This window comes from Aptenodytes patagonicus, chromosome 1 (assembly GCF_965638725.1).
Source record: "Aptenodytes patagonicus chromosome 1, bAptPat1.pri.cur, whole genome shotgun sequence".
NCBI classification, from domain to species: Eukaryota; Metazoa; Chordata; class Aves; order Sphenisciformes; family Spheniscidae; genus Aptenodytes; species Aptenodytes patagonicus.
The window spans coordinates 207,477,799-207,504,571 of NC_134949.1; the positions used below are offsets into that span (position 1 = coordinate 207,477,799).

Below are 26,773 nucleotides of genomic sequence, written 5' to 3' on the forward strand. Positions count from 1 at the left end.
AACGGGGCACTAAGGAGAGGTGGGATGGGATGGGAAGGATGCATGGTTAGAACCAGGGTTTGAACCTGGAGCGCTGGCTCCTGCTGCCGCTTCTCTGCTGTACGGACCTTTATGAATCTTGTGGAAGAAACCCCTGTCTGAGAAGGGAAAGCAAACTGTAGAGGGTCTGGCTGCCTATTAATTTATAAATGAGTTTAGGTAGTAATATTCTGGGAGGACAAGGATTGGCTTTGGAGTTTCTGGTTTTGTTTTTACTGGCTCCTCCTGTAACATAGATGCAAGCCATCCTTCTGCTCCTGAAGGAGAGTCTGTAGTCTCCCTCCAATAGCAATTTCAGGATCCTTTTTCAAAATCTTCATCTCTGGGGGACAGAGCTTCTGGCAGTAGACACAGTATCATGGGCCAATCTTAAAATGCTAAATACATGTTCTCTATCACTGATTTCAAGATTTTAGAGAATTGTGTGGGCCAAGTTCTTCTCAACTATAAATGCCTTCAATTTCTTGTCCTTTTCTTTTTGTGTTAGAATATTCTGCTTTTGCATAGCTGAAGGATTTCATTTGTCCTTCATCCCTGACAGAAGGACAGGAATCCTGAGAGCTGAGGTGACTGATTCCCAGGAGGAGGAACTGGTCAGCATGTGAACACAATCAGATGGACTTTGTTTAAAACTGGACTAGGATATGGGTCACACCTCGATTTCTTCCAGAATATGGGTAGGCAGATGCAGAGGGGTCCAACTGCTGTAGGCCTGACACGGGACTGGGAAGCAACAGAAGCTGTATTTTTTAAGATCTACAACGCATACAGTAGAATGTATTCTAATATAAAGCTCTGTACCTGAAGCCTAAATTTTTCTGTATATGCAAGAAGACTTGACAAGACTTACTGGAAGAGCTCTGGGATCATAACAGTTCCTTCTCTCTTAAAACCTTTAAATCTGTTGGTCTGTTTCCCAGTGTTCATGGTTGGGCTAGAGAGGAGATTCAGATGCTTCAGGTTACCTAAACTGCTGAGGAATGTGCTGTGGATGGATCTCATGTGAACAGTGGGAAATACTAATAAGCAGAACTCTAGGCATTCATCTTAACTGAAATTAATCTGTCAATAATAATGGCTGCATAGATAACTAGTTACATTTATTTAGCATTTATGGTTCTTATTTCTATTCTTTAAGAGGAATTTTACTTCTGGATCCTTGTCTAGCTGTTATTGTCTCATGTGGTAGGGTAGGAGTTGGAGAGCCTCTTGTGACTTTCACATTTTGACAATAACGTATGTATTATTTTCCCCTCTCTACCCTCAGCTGTATCTTCTGGTCTAATGAAATTATTACCTTGTCCTATGAACCTTACTACCCTTGAGACATGTTGAGTATAAAAACCAGATGGTAAACCAGGATATTTAAGCTGTTTCCTTCATGCTGACAAGTGCTCTATAAAGGCTTAGGTTAGTGTGTTAAAGATTGGTTTGGGACTCTTAGGGATCCAGAAACTACTCCAAATACGAGGTTAAAACTCGGTAATAGAAATGTAAGAGAACTTTAAAACATAAGTATTTTTTTAGTAGTTGTATTAACCAGGGTGCCTTTTAAAGTTTTCCGATTTTTCTTTTGAAAGAGAGCCTCCTTTACTGGAGATGCAGTACAGCAAGACTCCAGCTTAGTTGCTTAATGACTTTAATATTAGAAATTGATAGCTCCCAGTATTATCGCTTACAATAGAGCTACAGTTTCAAAGACAGGGCTGGGAAGTGAGGAGACGCATTCCAGAGGAGAAATGTGTGCCTCCTGTTCTATGTATGGCATCCAGGACTTCATTTCCTCAATTCTCCTGTCTCATGAGATGTGCAGGTGTGGAGGCCCTCACCTGTAGATCTCGGAGACTCACTGGGAAGGAAGAAATTATGCCTTTCCATGTGTCACCCTGTATTTCTTTTATTGCTGTGGTGACGCACAAATAAACAGGCTTATGGGGAAAAGCCTCTTTAAGAAGTTTATTGACCCTAGCTGCTCGGTCTGTAGTCCCTCTTCCTCTCAGAGGTACTGCCCTTCTGAATATATACGTTCAGTAATTAACTGGATCTGTGTGGGAGTCTACTTAAAAACAACCAGCCTTCTCCCTCCTAACCTTCCCCACCACCACCACCCCTTTAAGCAGATCTGCTGTGGAGCACAGCCATGTAACGCAGCTCATTTGGCATATCTGACAGTATGGCAAGCAGAGGCAGGCAAGAAGGGCCAGGAATGAGTACTGGGAAAAGTGTGGGGAGAGGGGACACCTGCCCACCAAAAGAGCACTTGCCAGGATGACGTATATTTAAAGCTGGGTGATACTGATGCAGCGAGCTGCATGGCTAGTTTTACTATTCATTATTTTGAATTTAATTGAAAGTCTTGGATTTGTTCGTGCAACTACTGTAGGAGTGAAGATTTGACTGGTGCCTTTCAGACAAGAACCCAGAGAAGGCTGTTACCTCTAGATAAATGGTTTTCAGACCTCCACTTTTTTTGATGAGATTACTTTTTTTTTTCCTCCTCCTGATTTCTGCTTCACAACTTCGCCTGTCCCCAGAGAAACAAAGAAAAGCATGTTTTGCACCCTAAGCTCCAGCAAACTCTGCCTGGACCTCTTCCATTATTAGTAGAGGCTGCTACTTCCCCTCTCTCTTTGGCCAAAGCCTGCATGCTTGACATGCCACAAGATCATCTTCCTGTGGCCCCCAGTGATTTGCAGAGGAATTGGTTTTCTCTTTCTCAGCTCAACCTTGGGGGTTTCCCTTGCTTGGTTTGCCTGGTTCCCCCCAAGGAGGGGAAGCAGGGTCTCACCCGTTGTGCCACTGTAGGTGTGGTGTGTTAACCTGGTGCTGTTTGTCTGTCTTTGCATGGTGACAGAGGGGGAATGGGAGGAAAGGGATGCGTTGCCCAGTCAGTCCCTTACTGCTGACAGCACAAAACTGCAGCTGTGGGTCCTATTCCTATCATCCTGTCCCTGCTCTACAACTTTTTTTCCACCAGTTGGCTCATTTGGGATGGAACAAACAGATAAAATCCAGTGGGTTCTTCCTGGTGCTTGCTTATATTTCTTCAGAATATGTGCTGGTTTTCTTTGGTTGGGAACTACTACTTCAACTCCTGGGTTCTCCCTCCCATTGCAATACTCACACGTTGAAAAGCTGGAGTGGCCCCAGTTACTCTGTGTACCTAATGGTATTTCTTTTGGTCCCGTGGCCATCCTGTTAACCTTTCCATTTGGAGTTGCAGCTTACATTCTGGGGATTTAGATACTCTGAAAATGTTAGCAAATACAGCTGTGCTTATTCAAGGAAGTTAAGGAAGAAGTATATTACCGCCTTTATAAAGGAAGCCTTGCTTTAAACAATTTATTTGGTGAAATTGCTTTTGACACATTCTCACTGCAGAATTTTATTACCTAGGAGCAGCACAGCAAATTCTACCTCTGATAGATTTACTCTTTGATTCTTCCTGCTTTTGTGCAAGTTAAAATTAGTTGGTTTTGGGATATTATTAAATGCTTCTTGTGGCTTCCCTTTGGTTTTAGTAACAGAGTTTACATTATATGGATGGAGACAAAAAGTCCTCTAAATGCATATTCAGGCTGGCAGAGATCTAACATAACAGGGTAGATGTTATGATTTGCTCTGTTCAGGTGAGACCTTTGTTCTTTTAAATATACTTACTCATTTTCCTGTAGGTATAAATGATACTTGCAGAAGGCAGGGGCTTGCTTGATTGTTTTGGTTTTGTAGTAAAATGAATGATTTAATCGAGCCTCTGACAACCTAGCTGTATCTCTGCTCTGAATTTCAGAACAGAGGAAACACTTTTGGTGTAGTTCATTCTGCTTTGTCTGTTGGCTTTTCTGCCTTGGAGCTGGTGTACCACATGTCTATTTTTTCCTAAGCTGTATTTGAACTCTTCTTCCTTTCAGATGCTTTGTAACCTAACTACCCTCAAATGAAGCAGTTCACTTATTCCATGGGCAGTCCAGGCACAAGTGTGAAATCCCTTCAAACATTATGGCTTTAACTTTTGTTATAGGGGACATTCCATTGGGAGGAATAAGTTGCATTTACCTTTTGCATCTGAGTTTTATGAATTATATATGTGGTGTTTACTGTTAAAATGGCGCATGGTCTTTCTGTAGTGTCTGTGTTTTATTAGAATAATTTAAAAAGAAAACCACTAAAACGATACTACTGGGTGTCTGATTGCCAAGTTAATCTCTTATCACAAGTCCCATTGATCTTCTGTTTGAGCAGCTGAGAGTCTATTTTATGTATAGCGATCTTTCATGAAGTTTATTCCTGGTAATAAAGCTAACTGGGGTGAGTGCCAAGCTATTCTCAGAGGCAGTCCGCTCTCAACAAGAGAAGTATTTTATTTTGTTAGATGGGGTTATTGTTTGGGTATGTACTTGTGGCAGAACTAGTGAAATTGCTAGCGAGTGAGTCAAACTAGGTTCAGAGGTGTACTTTTACTGGTATGAAGTTAATGGCATTACTGCACAATAGACATTCAGATCTGACTTTTAATATGATGCCCAGAATCACATGCATTTTCTACTTATTACTGTATGGTATTATTAAGTTGGATTGTTAATGTCTCCTGTGGCATGGCAAAAACTTTAAAAAAAACCACACTACAAAACAACAAAAAAAACCCTCCACCCTAGAACTTTACATGTATTAAGTGCATTCAATTTTATTATGTATAAGAGGAAGTAATTTTATTTCACAGAGCACAACTGTATTGGTTTATCTAAAATTTATGTTGTTTTTTCAGATTTTTGAAATCTTCTAATAGCCTGCATTTGTGTTGAGGTACTTAAAGTGTATTCATGCCAAACATACATGTAAATTAAAAAAAAGTATTTCAAAATATTAGTAGTTAACTTTCAGTAAAGTTACTTTTCATAAAGTAAAATTTTACTTTTAGTACAGTTTACTTAAGCTTTATTCCAGAGTTTCTGAAGCATTACTGTGTATTCAGAAGAGTTCAATAGATGGCAGGGCACATGTTCTTTTATGCTAATTATTTTGTTAATATTAATATGAAAATGGCAATCTTACTGATATGCACAACAATCTATATAAATTCCTATAGTCTTATGGCAGTTTTGGGAAGCAGTGGTGGTTTTGTGTGCAGCTCTATGCAAATGCTTGACATTCTAAGGATGTGTTACAGGTCTTGATCTGTTCCTCTGCTTTTGTCTGTAAGCTAAACTCCTGGGGATTGGCATCTACCTTCTAGGAAATGAATCTCAAGCAATCTCCTCTCAGCCTGTTGTTGCAGTAAATTTTAAATTGCTGGCCAGTATCTTATCTTTGGTCTTCTCCTGCTCTGGTGACCTGGATATACAGGTGTACTTATAATTCTTCATGGATGCAAGGGGTAAGCGCAGATGCAGAGAGTGACAGGAGGGCATGGACGTGCCTGTAGTGCACACAGCGCCCTTGGGATGGTGAGGGAATGGGGCAGGATTTGCACCCCAGGTATCAAAATACCAAGGTGAAGGAGTTGGCGGGATGCTGGGAATGCAGTGGGAGGGAGGAAAGCAGAGGGATGCAGTGGGCCCTGGTGTTCGCTGTGCACTAGGCTGCTGGAGGGAATAAAGTGTGTACATCTCTAGTAACGTCACGCTTCTTTCATGCTCAAAGCAGGTACTGATGTCAGAACTACCTGAAATAGCTCTTACTGAAATCAGGGGGGCAGGTCACTGCTCAAGCTGCTTTATCAGGCTCTTAGCAGATTCAGTCAGCCTAGCTGCATCCATTGCTCTTTACATATTTGAAGAGATTTCTATACCATCAATCACAAAATTTAACCTTCCTTTAAAATTTCTCCTTGAAATCAGGAGAAAAGCACACAAAAAAATCTGGGACATACTTTTATCATGCAATAGCACATTACTATCCAAACAGAAAGGATGAATTATTATATACCATATAAGCAAACTAGAGAAAATGGAAGGAGAAAATGTCTATTATTTCAGCTAATATTAACTATTTGTAATCATGGTGGGAACAAACATTTTTTTCCTATTGCTCCTTACCTGTTGTTCGAACTTACTGATTTGTTTTCCAAGAATTGACAACCAACTGCAAGTGATGGGTAGTCTGCATCACTGCCCTGCTTGCCCTGTGGTGGTCTGGGTGGTGGCTGGTGTGAAGATCTTTGCATGATAAAGCAGAAGCAGCTTAGCTTTAGCCAGGCTGTTGTACTATTGTAATCATTAATACCACATGGTACGTTATAGAGCATCAAACTGTACAGATTTGTAATTGCAACTAATGATGTCCTTACGTCACGGCTTCTCTGAGCTGAAAAGTATCACCGTGTCAGTAATTCAGGCATAAAATAAAAGCCTGCATTTAAAGTATTTAGCCTTGTGAGACTTCTGCATCTCCTTGCACATAATGAAATTGGGCAGTGTTCTCTGGCAACTTTGCATTATTCCTTTAAAAACATGTATTCTTATCTGAAGCATTGTTCTAGAGCCAAACTTCAGGTTCGGGTTTTTTTGTTTGTTTTTTTTTTTTTTTTTTTTTTTTTAGTTTGGGTTCCCCCCCCCCCCCCGGTTAATTCTTTTCATATGGAACTTTTAATGTTGGATTTAAAACTCAGTGTTAGCCTACACTGATTTTTTTTTTTTTTTTTTAATATTGGATCAAATCTGGATTTCCTCTAAATAGAAGTTATTTATTCTGTAAATAGCTTACACAGAAATTTGGAAATAAAATACTGAAATGTTTGAGCTAATTAGAAATATTTCTAAGTCTGGTATAGAACTGGCAAAATTGCACTTTGCTGGAGTAGTTCAAAGTGTGGTGATGTTTTTCACTGGCTAAACGTTGCTTTTATCATTTGTTATGTGTGACAGTGGTGACTGTAGATGAGAAGCAGTCCACTTGACATAAATAGTTATTTCTTTAAAATGGGAAAGCTTGGATTTAGCAACTGATCAGCAATATGCTGGTCCACTGTACAGCTTTATTATATAGTAGAAGAGAAAACCCCTACATTATCATGAAGCCACTATGTTAGATCTGTCTGGGACTTATTTAGCAAGTAAGAATGTTAATTTAGTGTATACTGGCTAAGATAACTAGTTGTCTGGGGGGTCAAGGTACTGACTTCAGAGGCATTTCTGAACAAAGATGTTGCAGTTGGTGGGTGGATGGCACTGGTCTCAGCTGTTGTATGAGCTTGCATAAATAGTATCATCTCCACTTTAATCTTTCGGGTGTTCAGAGGTAGTGTGCATATTTCTGTTTAACCCCTGGACACTTGCTGGCATGCATGACCCTTTAACAATTCCTATCCCTCTGTCCATCCCTGGCACCTTGGCTCCAAACAGTCTGGGAGGATAGCCAGTAATTTTGAAGTTTTTTGTTAAGAACATCTCTTCAACAAAAAGTGTTTTCATTTTGTTGGTATACAGTTTCTATTGTGCTTGTTACAGTAGTGTATGGCACACTTCTGAAGTACTTCTTGCATCTCCATTGTACAATATTTACTCCCCTTTGTATGTAATGATCAGTTAAAAAAATATGTTAAAACTGGTGTTGACGGTTACTGGACTTTGGCATCAGGAAAAAAAGCTTTTTTTTATTTCAAAAAACAGCAACAAAGGCTGGAGCAGTGTGTTTCATAAAGGAAAGTTGGCTTTTAAGTTGTGTTTTAGGATAACCATTTGATTTACCTTACCTTAAATTTTGAGAATTAAAAAGATACTTAAACCTTCAGTCTTCGTGGATCTGTTTCTCCAAAATTAACATGCCTTTTCTCACCGATTTTTATATCGCTTCAGAGACATTGTCCTAATAGAGTAGTTTTAAAGGTTCTTTCTGAGGCTTGGGGATGTTGTGCTTTGGAGAAGTATCCAAAAGCTTTCAAGCATCAGGGCTTTCTGTGTATTTCTCTCCTTTTTTTTGATGGGGGGAGAGGGAAAAGATGTAGTAGACGGTGTATTGCAGGTGGTGTTTTTGACTAGCTTTTATCACTTTTGGTGGTATAAATTTAATCATGATCAAACACCAACACGGTAAGTGTAGCAAATGCAAAGAAGGGCCAAAACAAACTTCAGAGTGACCTGAACTATTAGATCAATAGAAACAAGTGGAAACTGAATCTTCCCTGAAACTAATACCTGTAAAGCCCTGTGCACAGGGAGAGAAAGTAAACAGCAAGGCTGGGAAATGGATTGCAATGAGTTTGTTTCCATTTTGTAGTGATGATTGCACAGGTGCTGCTTTTATATTGCTCAAATACTTGAATTTCTTTTGTAAGGATGGAGCCTGGATGATCCCAGAGGTGGTTCACCCAAGGATCTATACTGAACTCCTGAAAGTTTGAGTTGTTCTAGTTTGTGTTAGAAGAAACTGAAGTAATAGTCATAGAAATATGCTGATAAAATAATTTAAGGACAATGTAGGTGATATTACGTTATTGGACATCTTTTAGTTATATTATTCCCCCTTATTTTTTTTGTAGCAAACTTTGGCCTGTTCCATTTTAACGGCGTTGTTGAGCGAGTTCTCAAGTTCAAGTAAAACCAGCAACATTGGACTAAGCATGGAGTTCCATGGTAACTGTAAACGTATATTTCAGGTAAACTAGTTCTGTATCAATATATGCTACCTGTCTTTCTAAAATTTAAACATTGAAAAGCAGAACTACTTTCTTGTGCCAGGTGCATTCAGGTACAGTGTGTGCCGAACAGCATTTAATAGGACAAATACTATATTATAAATGCAGATACTGGCTATTTTAGGGAAGTTGATAATGTATTTTTTAAAAACTTGTATCAAAAAGTACAATCCCTCTTTGCCCATTTTATGAATGTAGATCTTACATACATCTGCAGATCTTTATGTGGTTGGACTCTTTAATTCCTTGGCTACCAATTGCAAACAAAACGAACACTCTGTGGAACAATGATAGTCTTAAATATAGCTTTGGTTTAAAGCCAAGGAGAGCTATGTATTTAAAAATATTATTGCAGATGGTGTAGTCTGGTTGTCTCAGATGTATTGTTTGGCCAGGCAGAAATGTTTTTGTGAAGGCATTGCTTTAAACTGACTGTTGTGGAACAATTTACCAACTTTTTTTCATGCCAAAGACCAACCCTCTCCTCCACCAGTTATTAAAAACGTATTGTTAAGTCTTTCTTTCAATGACTAGCATTTATGAGAGGATTTTTTTTCTTATTCTTTACAAACTCAATCTATTAATTTTGGCAAAAGAGTGGGGGGGTTCTGACTGACAACTTCAGAATATTTTCTGTATTTTAATGAAAAATAGGGTGAAAACAGAAAATTCTTTTCTCTTTAGAAAAGTATTTCTTTTTAATCAACATTTTAATTAATGACTGAGAGACTCTATTAATATATTGTGTTCGTCCTGACTATAGGAGGACGATCTGCGGCAGATCTTCATGCTCACAGTAGAGGTACTTCAGGAATTCAGCAGACGTGAAAACCTCAATGCTCAGATGTCTTCAGTGTTTCAGCGTTATCTTGCACTAGCCAATCAGGTCTTAAGCTGGAACTTCCTTCCTCCAAATTATATCCTTTTAATGTCAGGCCCTTTATTTTAGCTGACTTGGGTCACCTCTACCAGGTGATAAGTAAAGTCTTTGTGAGGAGAGAAAAATGTAAAACTTAAGCCTTGTATTTAGTCCTTGATTTATGTTTTCTTCCATTAGTGCTCTTGGTCACCCCCGTGCTTGCTAACAGATGCTTACATACACAAGCTGCTGTTGTTCTTCATTAAAGCTTTAAAGTGTTTTATATAAAAGGCAAAACTGGGGGCTGCTCTGCTGAACTAGTTACGGGTTGATGGTCTGTCTGGTTGGTGCAGGGGAGAGGAAAAGTGTAATATGCTGCTTTAGTGCAGAACCAAATGGTAAACAGGTCTAAGCTCTGTTGAATTTTTATGCAGAGATCTGATCTGTCCTACTTTTCTCCCTCAGAGAAGAGGAGGGGGCAGGTAAATGCCCCATCATGTAGGAATGTGCTTGCTCAACCAACTCCCCATAAAAGAGCATGGTCGTAGAACATGTATGTAATAGGTTCTCTTTGGTCTGAAGAAAAAGTATTTGCTAGCTGAGATAAGAAATGGCATCTCCTTTTTTTGGCAATACACAGGTGCCATTGCTTCCATTTTGACATCTTTGTGATGTGTGCTGATTATGAAAGTCCAGAGAAAGGTGGAGATGGAAAGTAGAGGAGGAAATGGGAATCAGAAAGAGTCTTAGTGAGGAAGAGAAGAAAAAACATACAAAAATGCTCAGCCCAAAAAATTGGCTAGAAGAATACTGTAGAAATAATCAATCACATTCTCTATTTAATAGAGGGTTAAGACAGCACTTGCAGTAAAATATTACAATACCTCTTTTAATAGCTAGACTGTCTTTAAGATGCTCAGCAAACTTTCCAAGAGCCAAATTTTTAAGCTGGTTTTATAAACTTTTTTCTGAAAACCTTTTAAAATTGCTACTAAGTTATACATACTGCAGGAATCTGGATGTTGCCTTCAAATCCACTGTAAAGGATTTTATTTGCTTTTCTGGTTTGACGGTCAGAAGGCAGTATCTGTGTGTTTCTGTTGTCTTTGATTCTGTTCATTATGCAGTGGGCAGCAAAAGTGAAATTTATTTGAAACTGGATATTCCTTGGTTCACATCTGTAAAACAGAATACCAGTTATATTGTCTTTATGGAAGGTGCCACGGATTAAGAGTAAATATCCCACTCCTATTAATCACCAAAGTGATTTGGCAGGAGTCCAGAGGGGAATTTAGTGCATGTGCTTACAAGACTGAGACTGGAGTTAAATTATTGCATCTTACAAAATTTCTTGGAAGAGGATTTGGGATTTGTAAGAATTCAAATAATGTGTGAACACTTTTTTTTTTTTTAGCTGTAATCTTAAATAGAAAGGAAATGCTCTTGTGTTGTGCAGTGGTGGGTAGAGGTGGTTCCCTCTGAATTTTAGTCTTGCTCTGTGCAAACCTCTGACGTAGTCCCAAATACTGCTGCTGTTACAGTTTGAAAGTGAAGGCTCTAGTTCTACCTGAGCACTTGATCCTAGGCTAAGGTTTGCAGTGGTGGAGCTAGATATATACAAGCAAGATGTGAAGCCTTGGGAGTTCCAACGTTCATTTATAACTCTATATAATATGAAGTGATTTAGTCTATAGGTGCTAGTAAGTAAGTGTTAATTGAAATAGCTAAGCAAGCCATACTGCTGCTTAAGGTTAACAGTGTTTCCTGCTACTTGGCCTACTTGAGATATTACAGCTGTTAAACAAATTCTGGCCACTTCTGGAGATCAGATGGATCTTTAGTCTGAACCACCACAAGTGCTCTTACATGGCTTTATTTCAAATCTTTTCATAACTTCTGCTCCACTTGATACCATCTTTTTGTTTTCTACCATTGGACATTTCATTTAGCTGTAAGAATTACGGCACCAGCTTGGGTCTCCCTCGTCTGTGTATAGAATCATAGAATCATAGAATCATTGAGGTTGGAAAAGACCTAAGATCATCGAGTCCAACCATCGACCCAACACCACCATGCCCACTAAACCATGTCCCTAAGCGCCTCATCTACACGTCTTTTAAATACCTCCAGGGATGGTGACTCCACCACTTCCCTGGGCAGCCTGTTCCAATGTTTCACCACTCTTTCAGTAAAGAAATTTTTCCTTACATCCAATCTAAACCTCCCCTGCCGCAACTTGAGGCCATTTCCTCTCGTCCTATCGCTTGTTACTTTGGAGAAAAGACCAACACCCACCTCGCTACAACCTCCTTTCAGGTAGTTGTAGAGAGCGATGAGGTCTCCCCTCAGCCTCCTTTTCTCCAGGCTAAACAGTCCCAGTTCCCTCAGCCGCTCCTCATAAGACTTGTTCTCCAGACCCCTCACCAGCCTCGTTGCCCTTCTCTGGACACACTCCAGCACCTCAACGTCCTTCTTGTAGTGAGGGGCCCAAAACTGAACACAGGATTCGAGGTGCGGCCTCACCAGTGCCGAGTACAGGGGCACGATCACTTCCCTGCTCCTGCTGGCCACACTATTTCTGATACAGGCCAGGATGCCATTGGCCTTCTTGGCCGCCTGGGCACACTGCCGGCTCATGTTCAGCCGGCTGTCGACCAGCACCCCCAGGTCCTTCTCTGCTGGGCAGCTTTCCAGCCACTCTTCCCCAAGCCTGTAGCGCTGCATGGGGTTGTTGTGGCCGAAGTGCAGGACCCGGCACTTGGCCTTGTTGAACCTCATACAGTTGGCCTGGGCCCATGGATCCAGCCTGTCCAGGTCCCTCTGCAGAGCCTTCCTACCCTCGAGCAGATCAACACTCCCGCCCAGCTTGGTGTCGTCTGCAAACTTACTGAGGGTGCACTCAATCCCCTCATCCAGATCATCAATAAAGATATTGAACAAGACCAGCCCCAGTACTGAGCCCTGGGGAACACCGCTCGTGACCGGCCGCCAACTGGATGTAACTCCATTCACCACAACTCTCTGGGCCCGGCTGTCCAGCCAGTTTTTGACCCAGCGCAGAGTCCACCTGTCTAAGCCGTGAGCCGCCAGCTTCTCTAGGAGAATGCTGTGGGAGACAGTGTCAAAGGCCTTGCTGAAGTCCAGGTAGACCACATCCACAGCCTTTCCCTCATCCACTAGGCGGGTCACCTGGTCATAGAAGGAGATCAGGTTGGTCAGGCAGGACCTGCCTTTCATGAATCCGTGCTGGCTAGGCCTGATCCCCTGGTTGTCCCGCTCATGCCTTGTGAGCGCCCTCAAGATGAACCGCTCCATAATCTTCCCCGGCACCGAAGTCAGGCTGACAGGCCTGTAGTTCCCTGGATCCTCCTTCCGGCCCTTCTTGTGGATGGGCGTCACATTGGCAAGCCTCCAGTCATCCGGGACCTCCCCCGTTAACCAGGACTGCTGATAAATGATGGAGAGCGGCTTGGCGAGCACCTCCGCCAGCTCCCTCAGCACTCTTGGGTGGATCCCATCCGGCCCCATAGACTTGTGAGCGTCCAGGTGGCATAGCAGGTCATTGACTGCTTCCTCTTGGATTACGGGGGGTTCATCCTGCTCGCCGTCCCCGTCTTCCAGCTCTGGGGGCCGAGTACCCTGAGGATAACTGGTCTGCCTGTTAAAGACTGAGGCAAAGAAGGCATTGAGTACCTCAGCCTTTTCCTCATCCTCAGTGACAATGTTCCCCCCTGCATCCAATACAGGATGGAGATTCTCCTTGGCTCTCTTCTTGTCATTAATATATTTGTAAAAACTTTTTTTGTTGTCTTTAAGGACAGCGGCCAGATTGCATTCTAGCTGGGCTTTTGCCTTTCTCATTTCTTCTCTGCATGACCTAACGAGATCCCTGTACTCTTCTTGAGTCGCCTGCCCCTTCTTCCACAAGCGGTAAACTCTCCTTTTTTTCCTGAGTCCCAGCAAGAGCTCCCCATTCAGCCAGGCCGGTCGTCTTCCCCGCCCATTCTTCTTACGGCGTACAGGGACAGCCTGCTCCTGTGCCTTTAAGACTTCCTTCTTGAAGATCGTCCAGCCTTCCTGGACCCCTTTGCCCTTCAGGACCGTCTCCCACGGGACTCTCTCAACCAACGTCCTGAACAGGCCAAAGTCCGCCCTCCGGAAGTCCATGGTTGTGGTTTTGCTGCCCCCCCTCCTTACTTCACCAAGAAGCGAGAATTCTATCATTTCATGGTCGCTAAGCCCAAGACGTGTAGCAACCTGTTTTCACAGAAGTTGGAATGGCTTTAATCATTCTTGAGAAATGCGGGTCTTAGCTGACGAAGATTCAATAACTGTTGGGGTTTACAGCACCATGTTGATTATATTGTGGCATAAATCTCCTTCCTTAAGAAGACTGGTTTAAAAGTAACTGTTGATTGTTACCTCATGAGCAGTGAAACTTAACTTGACTGCAGTTTCTAAATAGGTAGCACATTACATAAGAATGTAAGAATTGCTGTGTTGATTGATCAGTTGGTATCCTCTTTTATTATCCTCTTTCCAAATCTTGACAGTGCCTATGCCGAAGCAATGGGCATAAGTTTAATACTCGAAGCATGGAGTAAAATGATCCACAGATCTGTCTTCTTTCCTTTAGTTGGTATTTACCCTGGTAAGATAGTATTGATTCTCAGTATTCCCTACAGCATAACAGTAATCTGCAGTATTTGTATATAATCTTTAGCAAGATTATTTTATCTTCAAAAAAAGGAATTAGGATGAATGTGCATTAACTCTACCGTGACGATCGCCAAGAGGCACATTATTTAAATCACTAAGTTGTGAGAATTACACTTCTCAAGTGTTCTTCTGCTGTTACAGGATAACTTAGTATATGTTACATTATTAAATGGACAGTGCTGGCACCAGTTATAACAGAAGAGTTGTAGTAAGTCTGTATTGTCTATTGCTAGCAAGAAGAGCTGGCATGAAAGATGCATTCTGGAATAGCCATCTCATTGGAGCAACAACAGAAGAGAGGCTGGGACCTACCTACTTTTAAGTTGGAACTCAATAATTTTTGAGTGTTGTAGAATGTAGCGCCTGCAGTAGGAAGGGCTGGGCATGATGAGCTAGGGGGCCTCCTTTCAGTCATGTACAGTTTCTTCCATTTCATTTTCTAACACACAGGCAATCATCTATTGTTATTTTTCTCTGCTACCTCAAGGTATTAGTTCACCTGGTGTTCGTGGATGCTTCAGAGGTTTTTGGCAGCACTGTTGGAAATGACAATAACATAGGATTCCTATTTTGCACTAAGAACGTATGGTAGTCTGTTGTGGCATGTTGGCTTCTGTAGTTTCTTTTTTCAGTGCTGTTACAGCACTGTTAAATATTGTTTACTTGTATGGAACTAGTTTTAACCGCACCTTTTCTTAAATGAATGTTTTGACTAATTAAGGAAGTACAGGTGATCAGTACTAAGAGGTACAGCCCTCTCCTTTACAAGAGTGCCTTCAAGGATCCCATTCCTAGTACATTATCGGTGTCCAAAGTCTCCAGTTAAGGAGCTGAATGTTGCTGGGCTTTAATGCACCTTGACATGGACATATAATATGTCCTGTGGAGTCAGGATGTAATTATAATTTATATTCTTTTACCTCCAGAGATGTCTCTCACTACTTCTTGACTTTGGGATTTATCTGTTCTTGGCAGCCACATTCTAATGGACTTGGGATGAATGTCCTCAAATGCAAAAGTTCTTAAACAGAACATAAGATTTTGTCCAGCTGTCTCCCATCTACAGAAAGGTGTTTATTATCTGTCATTAGGAGCTGTCATAGAACTACTTATCCTTTACTAATTAAGGTGCAGATTTTTACAGCTTTTTGTAAAGAGTGCTAATTGTACATGAATAAAGAAGAAATTGATCTTTAGTTCTTGTTTTGGATTTGGGTCCTCTTCTTGCTTGGAGGCAAGCTGGTGAATTTTCAAGTGAACGTAGAATAGGGGATTGGATTTAAAATACAGGTTACATAAACCTAATGGGATGCACTCCACTAATGTGCATGGTTGCTGTTCCATTGAAATTAATGGTGTGATGGCAATTGTATGAACTGACTGAAGCTTTTGTCTGATCTGAACACTTTTTTTTTTTAAGTATGCGTGTTCCTCGGCCACACAGGTAAAGGAACAAGCTCTTCATATCTCTGTTCTGAAAACGGCTTTTATACCTCAAGCCAGAATGAGATACCTTTCTGGGAGATCCTGTGAATCATAAAGCTCTGCAGACTTTCAAGATTTGAACTCGGTCCAACCCAGATTGGTAGCATCTGTTATGTGTAATGGAAGTGCGTGAAAAACACACAGAATGTTCCAGAAAACTTGAGGTTTGTTTTGAGGAATGATTCAAGCTGGCATTACTGCTGAAAAAGCATCCTGCCCTAGCACCTCCCATGAGCGTGATACTGAGCAGGGAACCGCCTGGCTGAAAACATTTTTTTAGCAGGTTGAGGTCCCCAGTTTGATTTGTTGCACAGCTACAGAAATGATTGAATCTGTACTGAGGAGCCACAACACAGATTTCCTTCAGCAGCAGGGCTGCGTTCCTTAGGTCTTGTGTTTGTTAGCAGCCTGGGATTATCCTGAATTTACTACAGCAGTCTGTCCTTATCTGAAAGATCAAGGGTTGGAATACTGACCTGACTTTGAAATTCCCAATGTTTAGAAATTATTTCTAGGGTACTATGTGTTTTCTTGACAATCCTTTCTAAGAACTTTTTAAGACAAAATTGGGCAAACCCAAGATTGACAGATCCCACGAATTTGGTCATAATTGCACTAAACATGTTTGTATTGTTATTGAACTTTTTAATAATTAGTGTTTCATCATATGGGTTTTCCTGAATTGATTCTGAAATCAGTTTGCAATGAAAGACCATCTTAAAAGCATTAATAGCAGAAGAGGAAAAGAGACTAGTAATGACCCTTTTTATGAAGGGCAACTGATGAAATATATAGGTTTTTTCTCTTCTGTTCTCTTGCCCCAGTGGTTTTAAGTTTCCAGTTTTGCAGTGCTTTGTCATCAGCTTCTTAGATGGCAGCCAATATATAGTGGAAAGGTGTGACTCTTGAGCTGCATCTGCATGGCAGTCACTTCTGCATAGGTGCTTTAAGTGTAAGCTAGGCTTCAAGTGATTAGCTTGCATACTGTATAACCATAGCAGCAAAATGTAGCAGGAGCTGCAGAATCCACTTGGGTGGTCAACATGAGACTTGGTACTGGCATGGCTACACTGCTATCGGCTCTGGAATTGGCCAGTTTTAAAATTAGCTTGGGTCTTCCTACACTTCCTATGCCTGTTGCTGCACAGATGCAGTTTGAATCCAGTGTCTCTGGCACAAAGTAGTTGTTTCATTCTCATGACAGTTAAGAATACTTGTGTTTAATAATTAAATATTTAAGCATATGTTCCTTCTCCTGAATGCTGGATATGTTTGCTGAGAGTGTAAGTTATATAAAGGTTTGTGAAGCATTTCTCCATAGGGGGCAGCAAGCCTCTGCATCAGTTGTAGACAGTTGCTCCTGGACTCATCCCATGTGCTTGGCTGATTAGCTAGCAAGCCAGAGGAGGTCTTAAAAATCCAAATATAATCAGTATGTTAGCATTATAACACTGGGTGGCAGATTTCCAAGGAGTTACCTTTCTAATGCAGTTTTTTATTTGTGAAATATAAGTCTAAGACTGACACGAAGCTCTCCAGAAATGCTCCGAACAGCAAAGGTAAAGTGATTAAAATAACTTTTAAGAAAGATATTCGGGCCTTAGCACTCCAGGAACTTTCCCTCCGTTTTTGAGTTGTTCTTCACTCCTGTGGACAAATTTGTGAATGGAGGTCTGGCAGAAGAAATCTCAGCTTTGATTTTTGAGTTCCTAATTTACTGCTTTGTGGAAGGGTAAGCCTTGTCTCTCTTAGGAAAAAGACTGTGGGATCCATTCTCAGATACTGGAATTTGTGGGAAGTCCTGAAGTGAAACATTATAATCCCTCGTGACTGCCTTAGGGTATGAAATATTTTGATACTCATCTTCACCCATCAGTCCCTTTCTGGGACAGAGGCAAATAGTGGGAGGAAAACTACGCATTTGTTTATCTTTTATTTTCTTTTTTTAATACATTCCTCCAAGAAGCATATAAAACTTCAATTTTAGCTTTTCTTTTTTTTTTTACAAATTGCAATTTTAAAATTACAAATTTATAATTTTAGAAAGATTACTCTTATTTCTCCAGCTCATGAAACAAAACCAAGCACAGAGCTAATGGCTACATACATAAATTTAGGCAAAGATAAAAGAAAATCTGTCTTACACATTATGGTCTTCTCCTCTTCCTCTCTAGGTACTAATTAGTGAGCATATGAGCCTTATCATACATGAAGGCATCTAGTTCTATTCTTATGCTTTTCAGTAGAGCTTGGTACATGTTATTAAGTAATCTGTTCTGATTCAAGCAGAAGTTTCTGGTCTCTGTAGGAATCTGTTACACGTTTTGTGAACTGGGTGAAACATTGCCGTGCTTCTGGTAGCTGTTTCTTAGCTTGGATTTCCATGTCATTCAAAGTGAACGATAATGAGTTACTCATTCTTCAGGAGAATTGGGAGTGTTACAAACATTTGTATTTATTACCAGAAGTGATTTACAATTGTTTTTCATTTAAAAAACAAACAAACAAACAAACCTTCCAAACCCTCCAGGATGTCATAGTAGACTGATCTATGCTTATCATAAATCTATGTTATAGCTTGAGTGCTTACAAAAAAAGTGTTGTGCTAGTTCTGTGCTTTTTGTTTCCTCATAAGTATTGAGAATTAAAGTAATTTTTGATTAAGACTGCATTTGTCCTGTGTATACCCATGTACTGGGTAATTTAGTGTCATTTTTTTTACGTTTGGCATAACTGGGCTACTGCTAATAAGGTTGAACCATAGCACAGAATAAGTTAAGGTATTACACGGTAGCAAGCATCCCTACAGCCAACTAATGTTAACGTTTGTGTACATCTAGTGCATGATGGAGAATGGGTGTAAGATCTCCATGATAGGTGGAGACATAATTTGTATTGTTCAGTGAACAGATATTTTACCCACAAATCTGCTATTGTCAGATGTGTCATCAGTCCATTAGTGTGAGAAACAGTACTAAAAATAACAGGATAGGCTTGTTAAAATAGTGACAGCAAACTGGCCCTTCTTTCATTCCACGTGAAAAGTGTTATGTAGCTGGTCCTCTCTGTAGACTCAACCTAGTGAAGAGCAAATTGATTTTCAGAGATCGATAATCTATCTATGACAGTCTTCTAATATTGATGTATTTCTAAGCCAATCATTTATTGGAGAGTTACAGCAAAGGACACTTGTCAATAAACAATTTTAAAATACTGTTTTTTAAAATATTCTAAATGCAAAGGAAAAAAAGTCTAACTTAATTTGCTGGGTAAAATTAGTTTTAATTTGTAATATTACTCCTGATAAAGGATGCTTGCGTGTGATAATTTCATGCCTTTTTTTTTTTTTTCTCATCTGGGAGAACTGAAGCATTTTTGATCACTTAAATGACATCTGTATTTCAGGTGGAAGTAAAATAGACAGTTCTCTGGTTTTTAGTTTTTCCCCATCTGAAATAATGCAGATCTGCTATGGTTCAACACACATTGATAATTTTGAAAATGGTGAAACTGGTTTTGTTTTGCACTAATGTGAAAATCCTTGATTGTTGTTATGCATTATAATGTGCTGACAACAGTTCTGGACACGTACCACCAGTGAAGGTCCACTTGGTACTGTGCTATGGAAAAAGTAGCTTTTTTGGAATGTGGTTCTGCACAGTGTTGTTAGGAATTTCTGGTTTTGGCAGAACTCAGAAGGCAAGTGTAAATAAACTAAAATTGTGCACCCTGCCTTGTGCCATAATCCTTCATATTAAGCTAGATGTTTGCTTTATATATTGTTCTCTTAAACAAAACCCATGAAAAATTAAGTGGTCTGCTTTCTTGAATGATACCATTGTGAAATTTATTTTCTTCTAGACTTATAAATACTTTTTGATACACTTTTTTATAATAACTGATGACTTACAGTACAAAAGTTAATGCAGTTCATTACCAATAAGTAAATTACATGCAGCTGAGCATGCTGTTACTTATTCTGATGGTTGGGTTAGAAAGGGATCAGAGAGGATAATGAAGGGTTTAAAAAAGACAAATGAAAACGTAAGTTGCTGAGTTAAAGCAGTTTTACTACTATTTGGATTGGGGGATGTCACAGAAGGAAGCACTTTCAAAAATCTTTGATAAACACTCTTCTGCGTGATCAGACTGACAAAGAATGTAACCTGCTTGTTTAAATGTTTTTGCTCATGTCTCTGTTTTTTCTGTACTAGAGAATTTGCAGAATTTTGTAAACTAAGTTATGCCAAAACACATGGTAAGGACTGAAATGAGTGCAGCAAAATCATGGCTTCACGGTGTGCGCATTTTTCATGCGCGTCTCTAACATGTGTTTAATGTGACGATGCCTTGTGGTGCCTTATGCTTTTGTTCTTCACAGTGCGATTAAAAAATGTAGATTAATGCAGGGCTAACATATCTGCATTCTGGGACGCATATTTGGCTATTTAGAAAAATAGGATATAGATTTCAATGAGCTATCTTTAGCTATCATAAGGCCTTTTTAAAAGCTGCCAGGAAAATTTTTTAGAAAATGATTTCCCATTTTGCATAAATTTTAACACCTGTTAATTGCGGTTGCTTTTTTCCCTTCTCGCTGTGTCACATTAGACACCCTGGTTATCAAAGTGATCGTATCACTATGGTATGTCTCATAATTATGATCAAACTGTTATCTAACATTCCTGGAGCATTCTTTTTTTCAATACTTAATACCTTTTATTCCTTGGCCTCATGCATGAATTATGCTGTGTATGTGAAGAGGCTTAAAGTTTGTTTCCATTACATTCTTTCTGAATGGATCCTGTTGTATCTAGGATTTTTTTAAAGCCAAGTAGGAATGTTATTGTTGACCTTGACACCAGATAACTGGGCAGACATTATATAGCTATGTTTGAATCCTCACAAAATGTGATGCTAAAGCCAACAGAATCCTGGCGTGAGACCCTCCTGGACAGCAGAGTTATGGAGCTTTTCTTTACAGTAAGTTTCTTTCTTCAACTTTCATAGTCCAGACCACAGGGAAAGCAGCTCCTTCCTGTTCTAAAACTGTATCGTTGGACTCTTCCTTTTGCATCAGGTAGGACTGATTCTGTTAACTTCAGCTTGCTTATCAAAGCAAACGGAAGTACTGTATTTTTTTCTAGGTTACCGAATACATATTTTGCCTATAAATAGCCTTAAATTGATGACCATTAACAAAAGAAGGTGTATAGTTACCTAAACTTTTATACATTTAATACTTTTGGACATGTATTCATCAAAAGAAATGAAGCGTGGTGAGCAGTAGTAGAGTATGTCTTTCAGATAAGGTGTAACTGCTCTCAAAAAAGATCAAATGAACAGTATGTGTTTGCTGATCTTAAAACATTTGCTCAGCGGAACAGCTGAAAATAAGTAATGTAATTGCAGTTTTCTAGCCAGTTTCAGCATACAGAATTCTGCATCTCTTTCCTCAGCACAAAGTAAATTCAAACAAGTTAAAACAGATTAAGTTAGGAGAGATGGGGAAGAGGTAGAGTTGGGATAGGGGAATGTAATATTCGATTTCTGTAGCTTAAAAAAACCCATGATATTAAAACTGGATAAAATTTAGTATTGTTTTCTTTCTACCGCTGTTGGGGGGAGACGATTGTAGTCTTTGCTCAGCTAGGAGTTAACTGCAGCAGCAACATATATTGGCTTATAAATTCATTTACTATGCTATTTTATCTTATGTTACATCTCTTGGGACCTGAGAATTCAGCATTCTCAGGCTATTTTCATCTTTGCAAAGCAGAGAAATAATGTGCTCAAAACTTGGACAAAGTTGTTATTACACAAAGTAAATGTAACTCTCCAGTGCTGCTTGAGAGTTATCTGATAAGTGCTTGGATACATGTCCTTACTGTATAGGATTTTTTGATAAATTAGATTTAAAAAAAAATTTTTTTTTGATTGCAAGTTTATCTGTTCCAGTAGTTTTGAAAAGGTGAAAAAATCACTGGCAGAACTCTTAGCAACTACGCACAATCTGAACAGCTGTCTAGACTATCCAGACAGTTGCTACTGTCAGCTGTGAACCTCCACATGCAAATAACTTTTTGGCTCACATATTAACCCTTCCTCGTTTAATAGTATGAAGTTGTCAGAGTTAGATATCTGTTTCTTTGGTTGGTTTACAATTACTTATTCGCGATAAGAATAATGTTTTGAATAACACACAGAATTGTTTTAATACATTTGCATTTTACTTAATAGTAACCAAAACCTGCCTGTATTTGATTATTTTTGAATGAATGCTAGCCAGGGCAGTATGCTGCCAGTTTTGGTTTTAGATTCCTGATTTGCAATGGTTGAGGCTTGTAGTATTAGTTTGCTATTTGAAGTAATGTAAGTGAATGGTAGTAATTTATATTCATTTATCTGATCTGAGAACTTTTAATAACCTTGCAAAAGTTGACAGGACTCCCATGTTAAAGAGAGAGCCTTCAGTTGTAATCTCAGCCTAGCGTGGGATGTCTATTAGGAGGGGTATTTCTGTTGCCGGGTTTGTTTCTCCTGCTAGTTTGATCTTTCAGAGATTAACTGTGCAGCTAATCCGACTAGTTACGAGTTGGATGAAGTTGCAACTATAATGCCACAGAGAAATGATTAGTGTTTTAACTGTACTTTTGTGTATAATATTGCTGAAATAATTTAACTAAATTTGCTTCTGGGTGAAAAAGCTACCCTATATTTATTTATTCAGTAAATCTTATGTGAAAAAATAGGAGGCATGAGCCTAAGAAAATTCTTGGAATCCATACTTGGCAATTAAAATAAGTATGTGAGAATATGATTATAAAATATTAAGATTTGAATCTAGAAAGTCTCACCAGCAGAAGTAATGACGTAACAGTTCGCAGAAATGCAGGAAGATTACTGTTGGCTTTGTATAATGTAAGGGTGTTGCCAAGGAAGTGATGCATTCATTTTTGTATGTGTCTTCAGTGTTTACCTCTGCTATAGAAGCATCTCTATAATCTTGATTGAACTTGTTGACTAACTTTAGCAAGACTCCGTAGCCTAGGCATAGTTAGCATAATAGAGATGACTGTCATTATTGCTGTTTTTAGAAGGAGCAGTATGTCTGACTGGCTGGCATCTGTTTCTCTCTTTAAGACATAACATTCAGTAGACAGTTCAATTTTCAACATGTAGGTGAGACTTAACTAAATGTTAGTTTCAGTGAGTTAATTCAAGGCTTGCAAATTTGTGAGCTGAGTCACAATCTTGACATTTACTATGGTTTAGAGAGTTGTAGAAACCCTTGCATTTTGGACTGAATGGAAGTTATAGTAAGCTTTTTTTGGTGTGTGCTCTTTTGGATTGAGAGCCATGTGACTGTTGTAAGAACACCCTATTTTCCATGTATTATTAACTATCTCACTTCCTGAAAGGTACATCGAAAAATCAGAGAAGATACAGATATGGCCCAAGATTCATTACAGTGTCTGGCACAGCTGGCGTCTTTGCACGGGCCAGTCTTTCCCGATGAAGGTTCACAAGTTGATTACCTGGCACACTTCATTGAGGGATTACTGAATACTATCAATGGGTATGTATGCCTGCTCTCTAAATTTAGACGGCATCTTTTAATCTTTAGTTTGGAGTGTAGCCTGTCTGTGTGGAGAACCGGTAAGGCTTGCTTATTTCTGGGTATAATTTGTGCTTACTGTTGGATTACTGAAATTAAGAAAAGGCAGTTTAAAGTAGGTGCTTCTTGAGTAACATGAAATAGATTTATTGATTGAAAATGTATCAAAAAAATCAATTCACTTTTAGCATTTTTCTTAATGGCAAAAAACTAACCACTATTTCTATCTATAGAATTGAAATAGAAGACTCTGAAGCAGTGGGAATTTCCAGTATTATCAGCAACCTGATAACCGTATTTCCTCGCAATATTTTAACTGCCATTCCAAATGAACTTTTCTCTTCATTTGTTAACTGCCTCGCACACCTCACTTGTTCTTTTGGAAGAAGTGCTGCCTTGGAAGAAGTGGTAAGTATCCGCTCTCAAGTAAGCAGGTAGTCTTTTTTTGTTTCTCTCTATTTGTGATAAGCATAAGTGACATGAGAATTTGGCTGTTTTATTAATAACTGTTGTGAATTCAGTGGTTTTGTTCTAGATAATTCTGAAATCACATCTGAGAGGATTTTTGTTTCAAACATCATAATGAACATAATTACACACTGTGTGCATCTTTCAGACTTTGATTTAAAGCGCCTGTCTCATATTTTCATTTTTAAAAGAATGGATTCATTTAAAAATATTAAAGTCTTTAAATATTGCTGACTTGCTCTTGTAGGACTTCTCTGAAAACTGTTGTAGATGATGAACAAGCTGTGGTCCTGAAAGCTTAAAATGCCTACATGAACATATGGACAGACTGAAACTTAACTGCTGTCAGGAGTTCTGAGTCAGGAACTTCTGTTTTAAGTGAATGTACCTGTTAAGAGCTGTTGTTAACCTCATACTTCTAAGCTGTTCAAATCATCCCTTCGTTGCTGACACAGTTCAAATGGTAATTCTGTGTACAAATCTAGCACAGGAATTCAGAGGATTTTTTTTGTTTGTTTACTTCTTTCAAATTTTGGTTGTAATGTTAAAGAGCAGTTGGGATAGTCTTAAGTTTTCTGCTTCTAAAAATTGCATTAAAAATAAAAACTTCTAAGAAGACCTAGTCTAAGGAAAAAAGCCCCTAAGAATTAAGGCAAATAATATTGCACTTGAGCTATTTATGTGCAATAGCTATTGATTCAAAATGAGACAATCAAGATATTAGCCAGTATTTCCCCATTATCATTAAAAAGTATTAATTTTTACCAGTTTTGCTATATTGATGGGCTTAATTACCTGAGTTTGAAAATAATTATAGAAGTATGTAGTTATAAAGTTGATGGATGTGTTTCTTTACCAGAGATCACAGGTGTGTTAATTAGCATTCATTGCAGAGCACTAGATTATGTCTTTGCTCAAGGTTAAAATGTATTACATTTGGCTCAGTGCTCACTTAAACTTTCAAGTGTATTCATGTCTTAATCAAGAAATTGTTGATTAAATTTAGAATCTAAAATACAGCTACTTTCCAAACCTTATTGCTCAAAACTTGCCCTGCTTTTGAGATTATGTAGTAGAACATTGAACCGATGTTCTGGTGCTCACTGACACATTTAGGAATGCTCCTGAAGCCTTTATAGAAAAGATTCAGCAAAATCGTAGGCACCTATCATTTAAATTAAAGCAACTAAAGGGATGTTGTTTCCTCAATTAGCCTCTTGTTACTTGAGAGCTAGAATATGCAACCAGGTTTCATGAAAGGAGTGCTCAACATGACGCCATTCAAAACACTTCATCTCTCAGTAAAATCTTGTACCACTATCTGGTACAGAGAGTGTGTTTTGGAAATGTTTGGCCAGTTATGCCTAGTAAACTGTGGCTGCCTATGCTTATATAATCCCATAGTTTTTGCTGAAGAAGGTCTTTTCAGTATTAAACTTAAATGTTCTCAGATTCAGCAACATCAGAAAGAGAGAATACAAGTGTTTTTTCTTTTGAGAGCGCATTTGCTCACTGTATTTGAATCTTTAAACCATTCTGTGGAAAAAGAAACATTACACTTTTGCCTCTTCCATTCTGTGATAGGTCTTACGGATGTATAGGATATATCTCAACTTCATGCTGTTTCTCTGATTTCCAGGATGATACAGAATTCTGTGGTGATGAGCCTTAAAAAAAAAAAAAAAAAAAACATATATCTTAGTAGTGTGTTAGCAATAAGGCATGCTACCGAGACTTTGAAGCTATTGCTGACTTAATCCAGACGGCGTAGTGATAACTGTGTTCTGAAAAAATACTACTTTGCATCCCTGAAAGCAATCTTTTGAGTTAGGAATGTCCCAGCCATGGTTAATGTGTTCCCCGAGCTTCTTGCTTATAGATTGCTTGTAGTGACACCTTCTGTGAGCTCATGTACTGTCTGTAATTAAGAGCTTTTGGTACAAGATGAAATACTGTGTGCATTGGGCTCAGTAGAGTCCTGAGATAAAATTCCTGGAACTTTTCAGAAATCTGAAGTGCAGCAGAATGCAGGCAGGCGTACTCCATAAGCTTTGCTGTTCAGAAAAGCTGTTTTTCCCATATTTCTGCCGCTTCATATGCCAGCAGAACAGCTTGTGTGAACATTGCAGAAACCCCATCAGGCACAGGGATTCTACTTAGCTGAAGACCTGCTGTGGAAACTGTCAAAATTGGGAGGTCCTGAACCATAATATGCAAACCACTTCAAAGCAGCTAATAGTGATTTTCAACCAAGGGGGAAAAAACCACAATCCCAACATCATGTTCAAATGCTGTTTTACATTAACCTGCCTCTTGGGGTTGGGGAGATTGGCTGAAGGAAGCTGAAACATTTGCCAGAACAGCTACACTGGTGGAGGGCAGTAAGCTTCAACAATGCTGGAGGTTAGTTTATGGTGCAAGTTGGTCTCTTGTTCTTGCAAAGTAGTCTCTTCCTTTAATAGCACTGGGTCTGAGAGAAGATGCTTGTCCACAGCTATGCTTCACCTTGCTCACCACTTAGTGCTTATGCGGAAGTAGAAATCAAATAATCTATCTGAATTAGTGAAGAGTATGAACAGGATGTTGGATGAAAAGTAAAATAGAAATTATATCAAAAGCTTCTTTTTCTCAAAATGAATCTTAATGCACTGTTCCTGTTTCATATTTTTTTAAAATACCATGTGATGGGAGAGATCATTCTGAATTTGGTCCTCTCTGCTGTGCTTCCAACTCTTTCCAGCTTGTTGCTGCTTGACAAATTTTAGAAGTGTTCTTTCTTCAAAGGGTCAGTAGACTGTGAAGAAAGTACCACCAATTTCCTTTTCCTTTCCCCTACTAGAGAAATTAAGCATCTTTGCTTTGACTTTACTGGTTGTATCTTGCCTCTTCTGAAGATCTGAGTTCTGAACTGGCCTCTGCCATTGCTTCTGTTGGATCCATCAGAATGATTCAG

The 26,773-nt window shown here is 39.2% G+C and overlaps 1 protein-coding gene across 1 annotated transcript in view; it reads left to right on the forward strand.

The window, feature by feature from the left end:
• Positions 1-26,773, forward strand: part of XPO4 (exportin 4) — an 84,688-nt gene that overhangs the window by 35,522 nt on the left and 22,393 nt on the right. Inside the window, exons 5-9 of the mRNA XM_076328114.1 lie at positions 8,516-8,632; positions 9,435-9,588; positions 20,605-20,717; positions 23,156-23,313; positions 23,586-23,760. Of these exons, the coding sequence (XP_076184229.1) occupies positions 8,516-8,632; positions 9,435-9,588; positions 20,605-20,717; positions 23,156-23,313; positions 23,586-23,760 (717 nt within the window). The remainder of the gene's footprint in view (positions 1-8,515; positions 8,633-9,434; positions 9,589-20,604; positions 20,718-23,155; positions 23,314-23,585; positions 23,761-26,773) is intronic.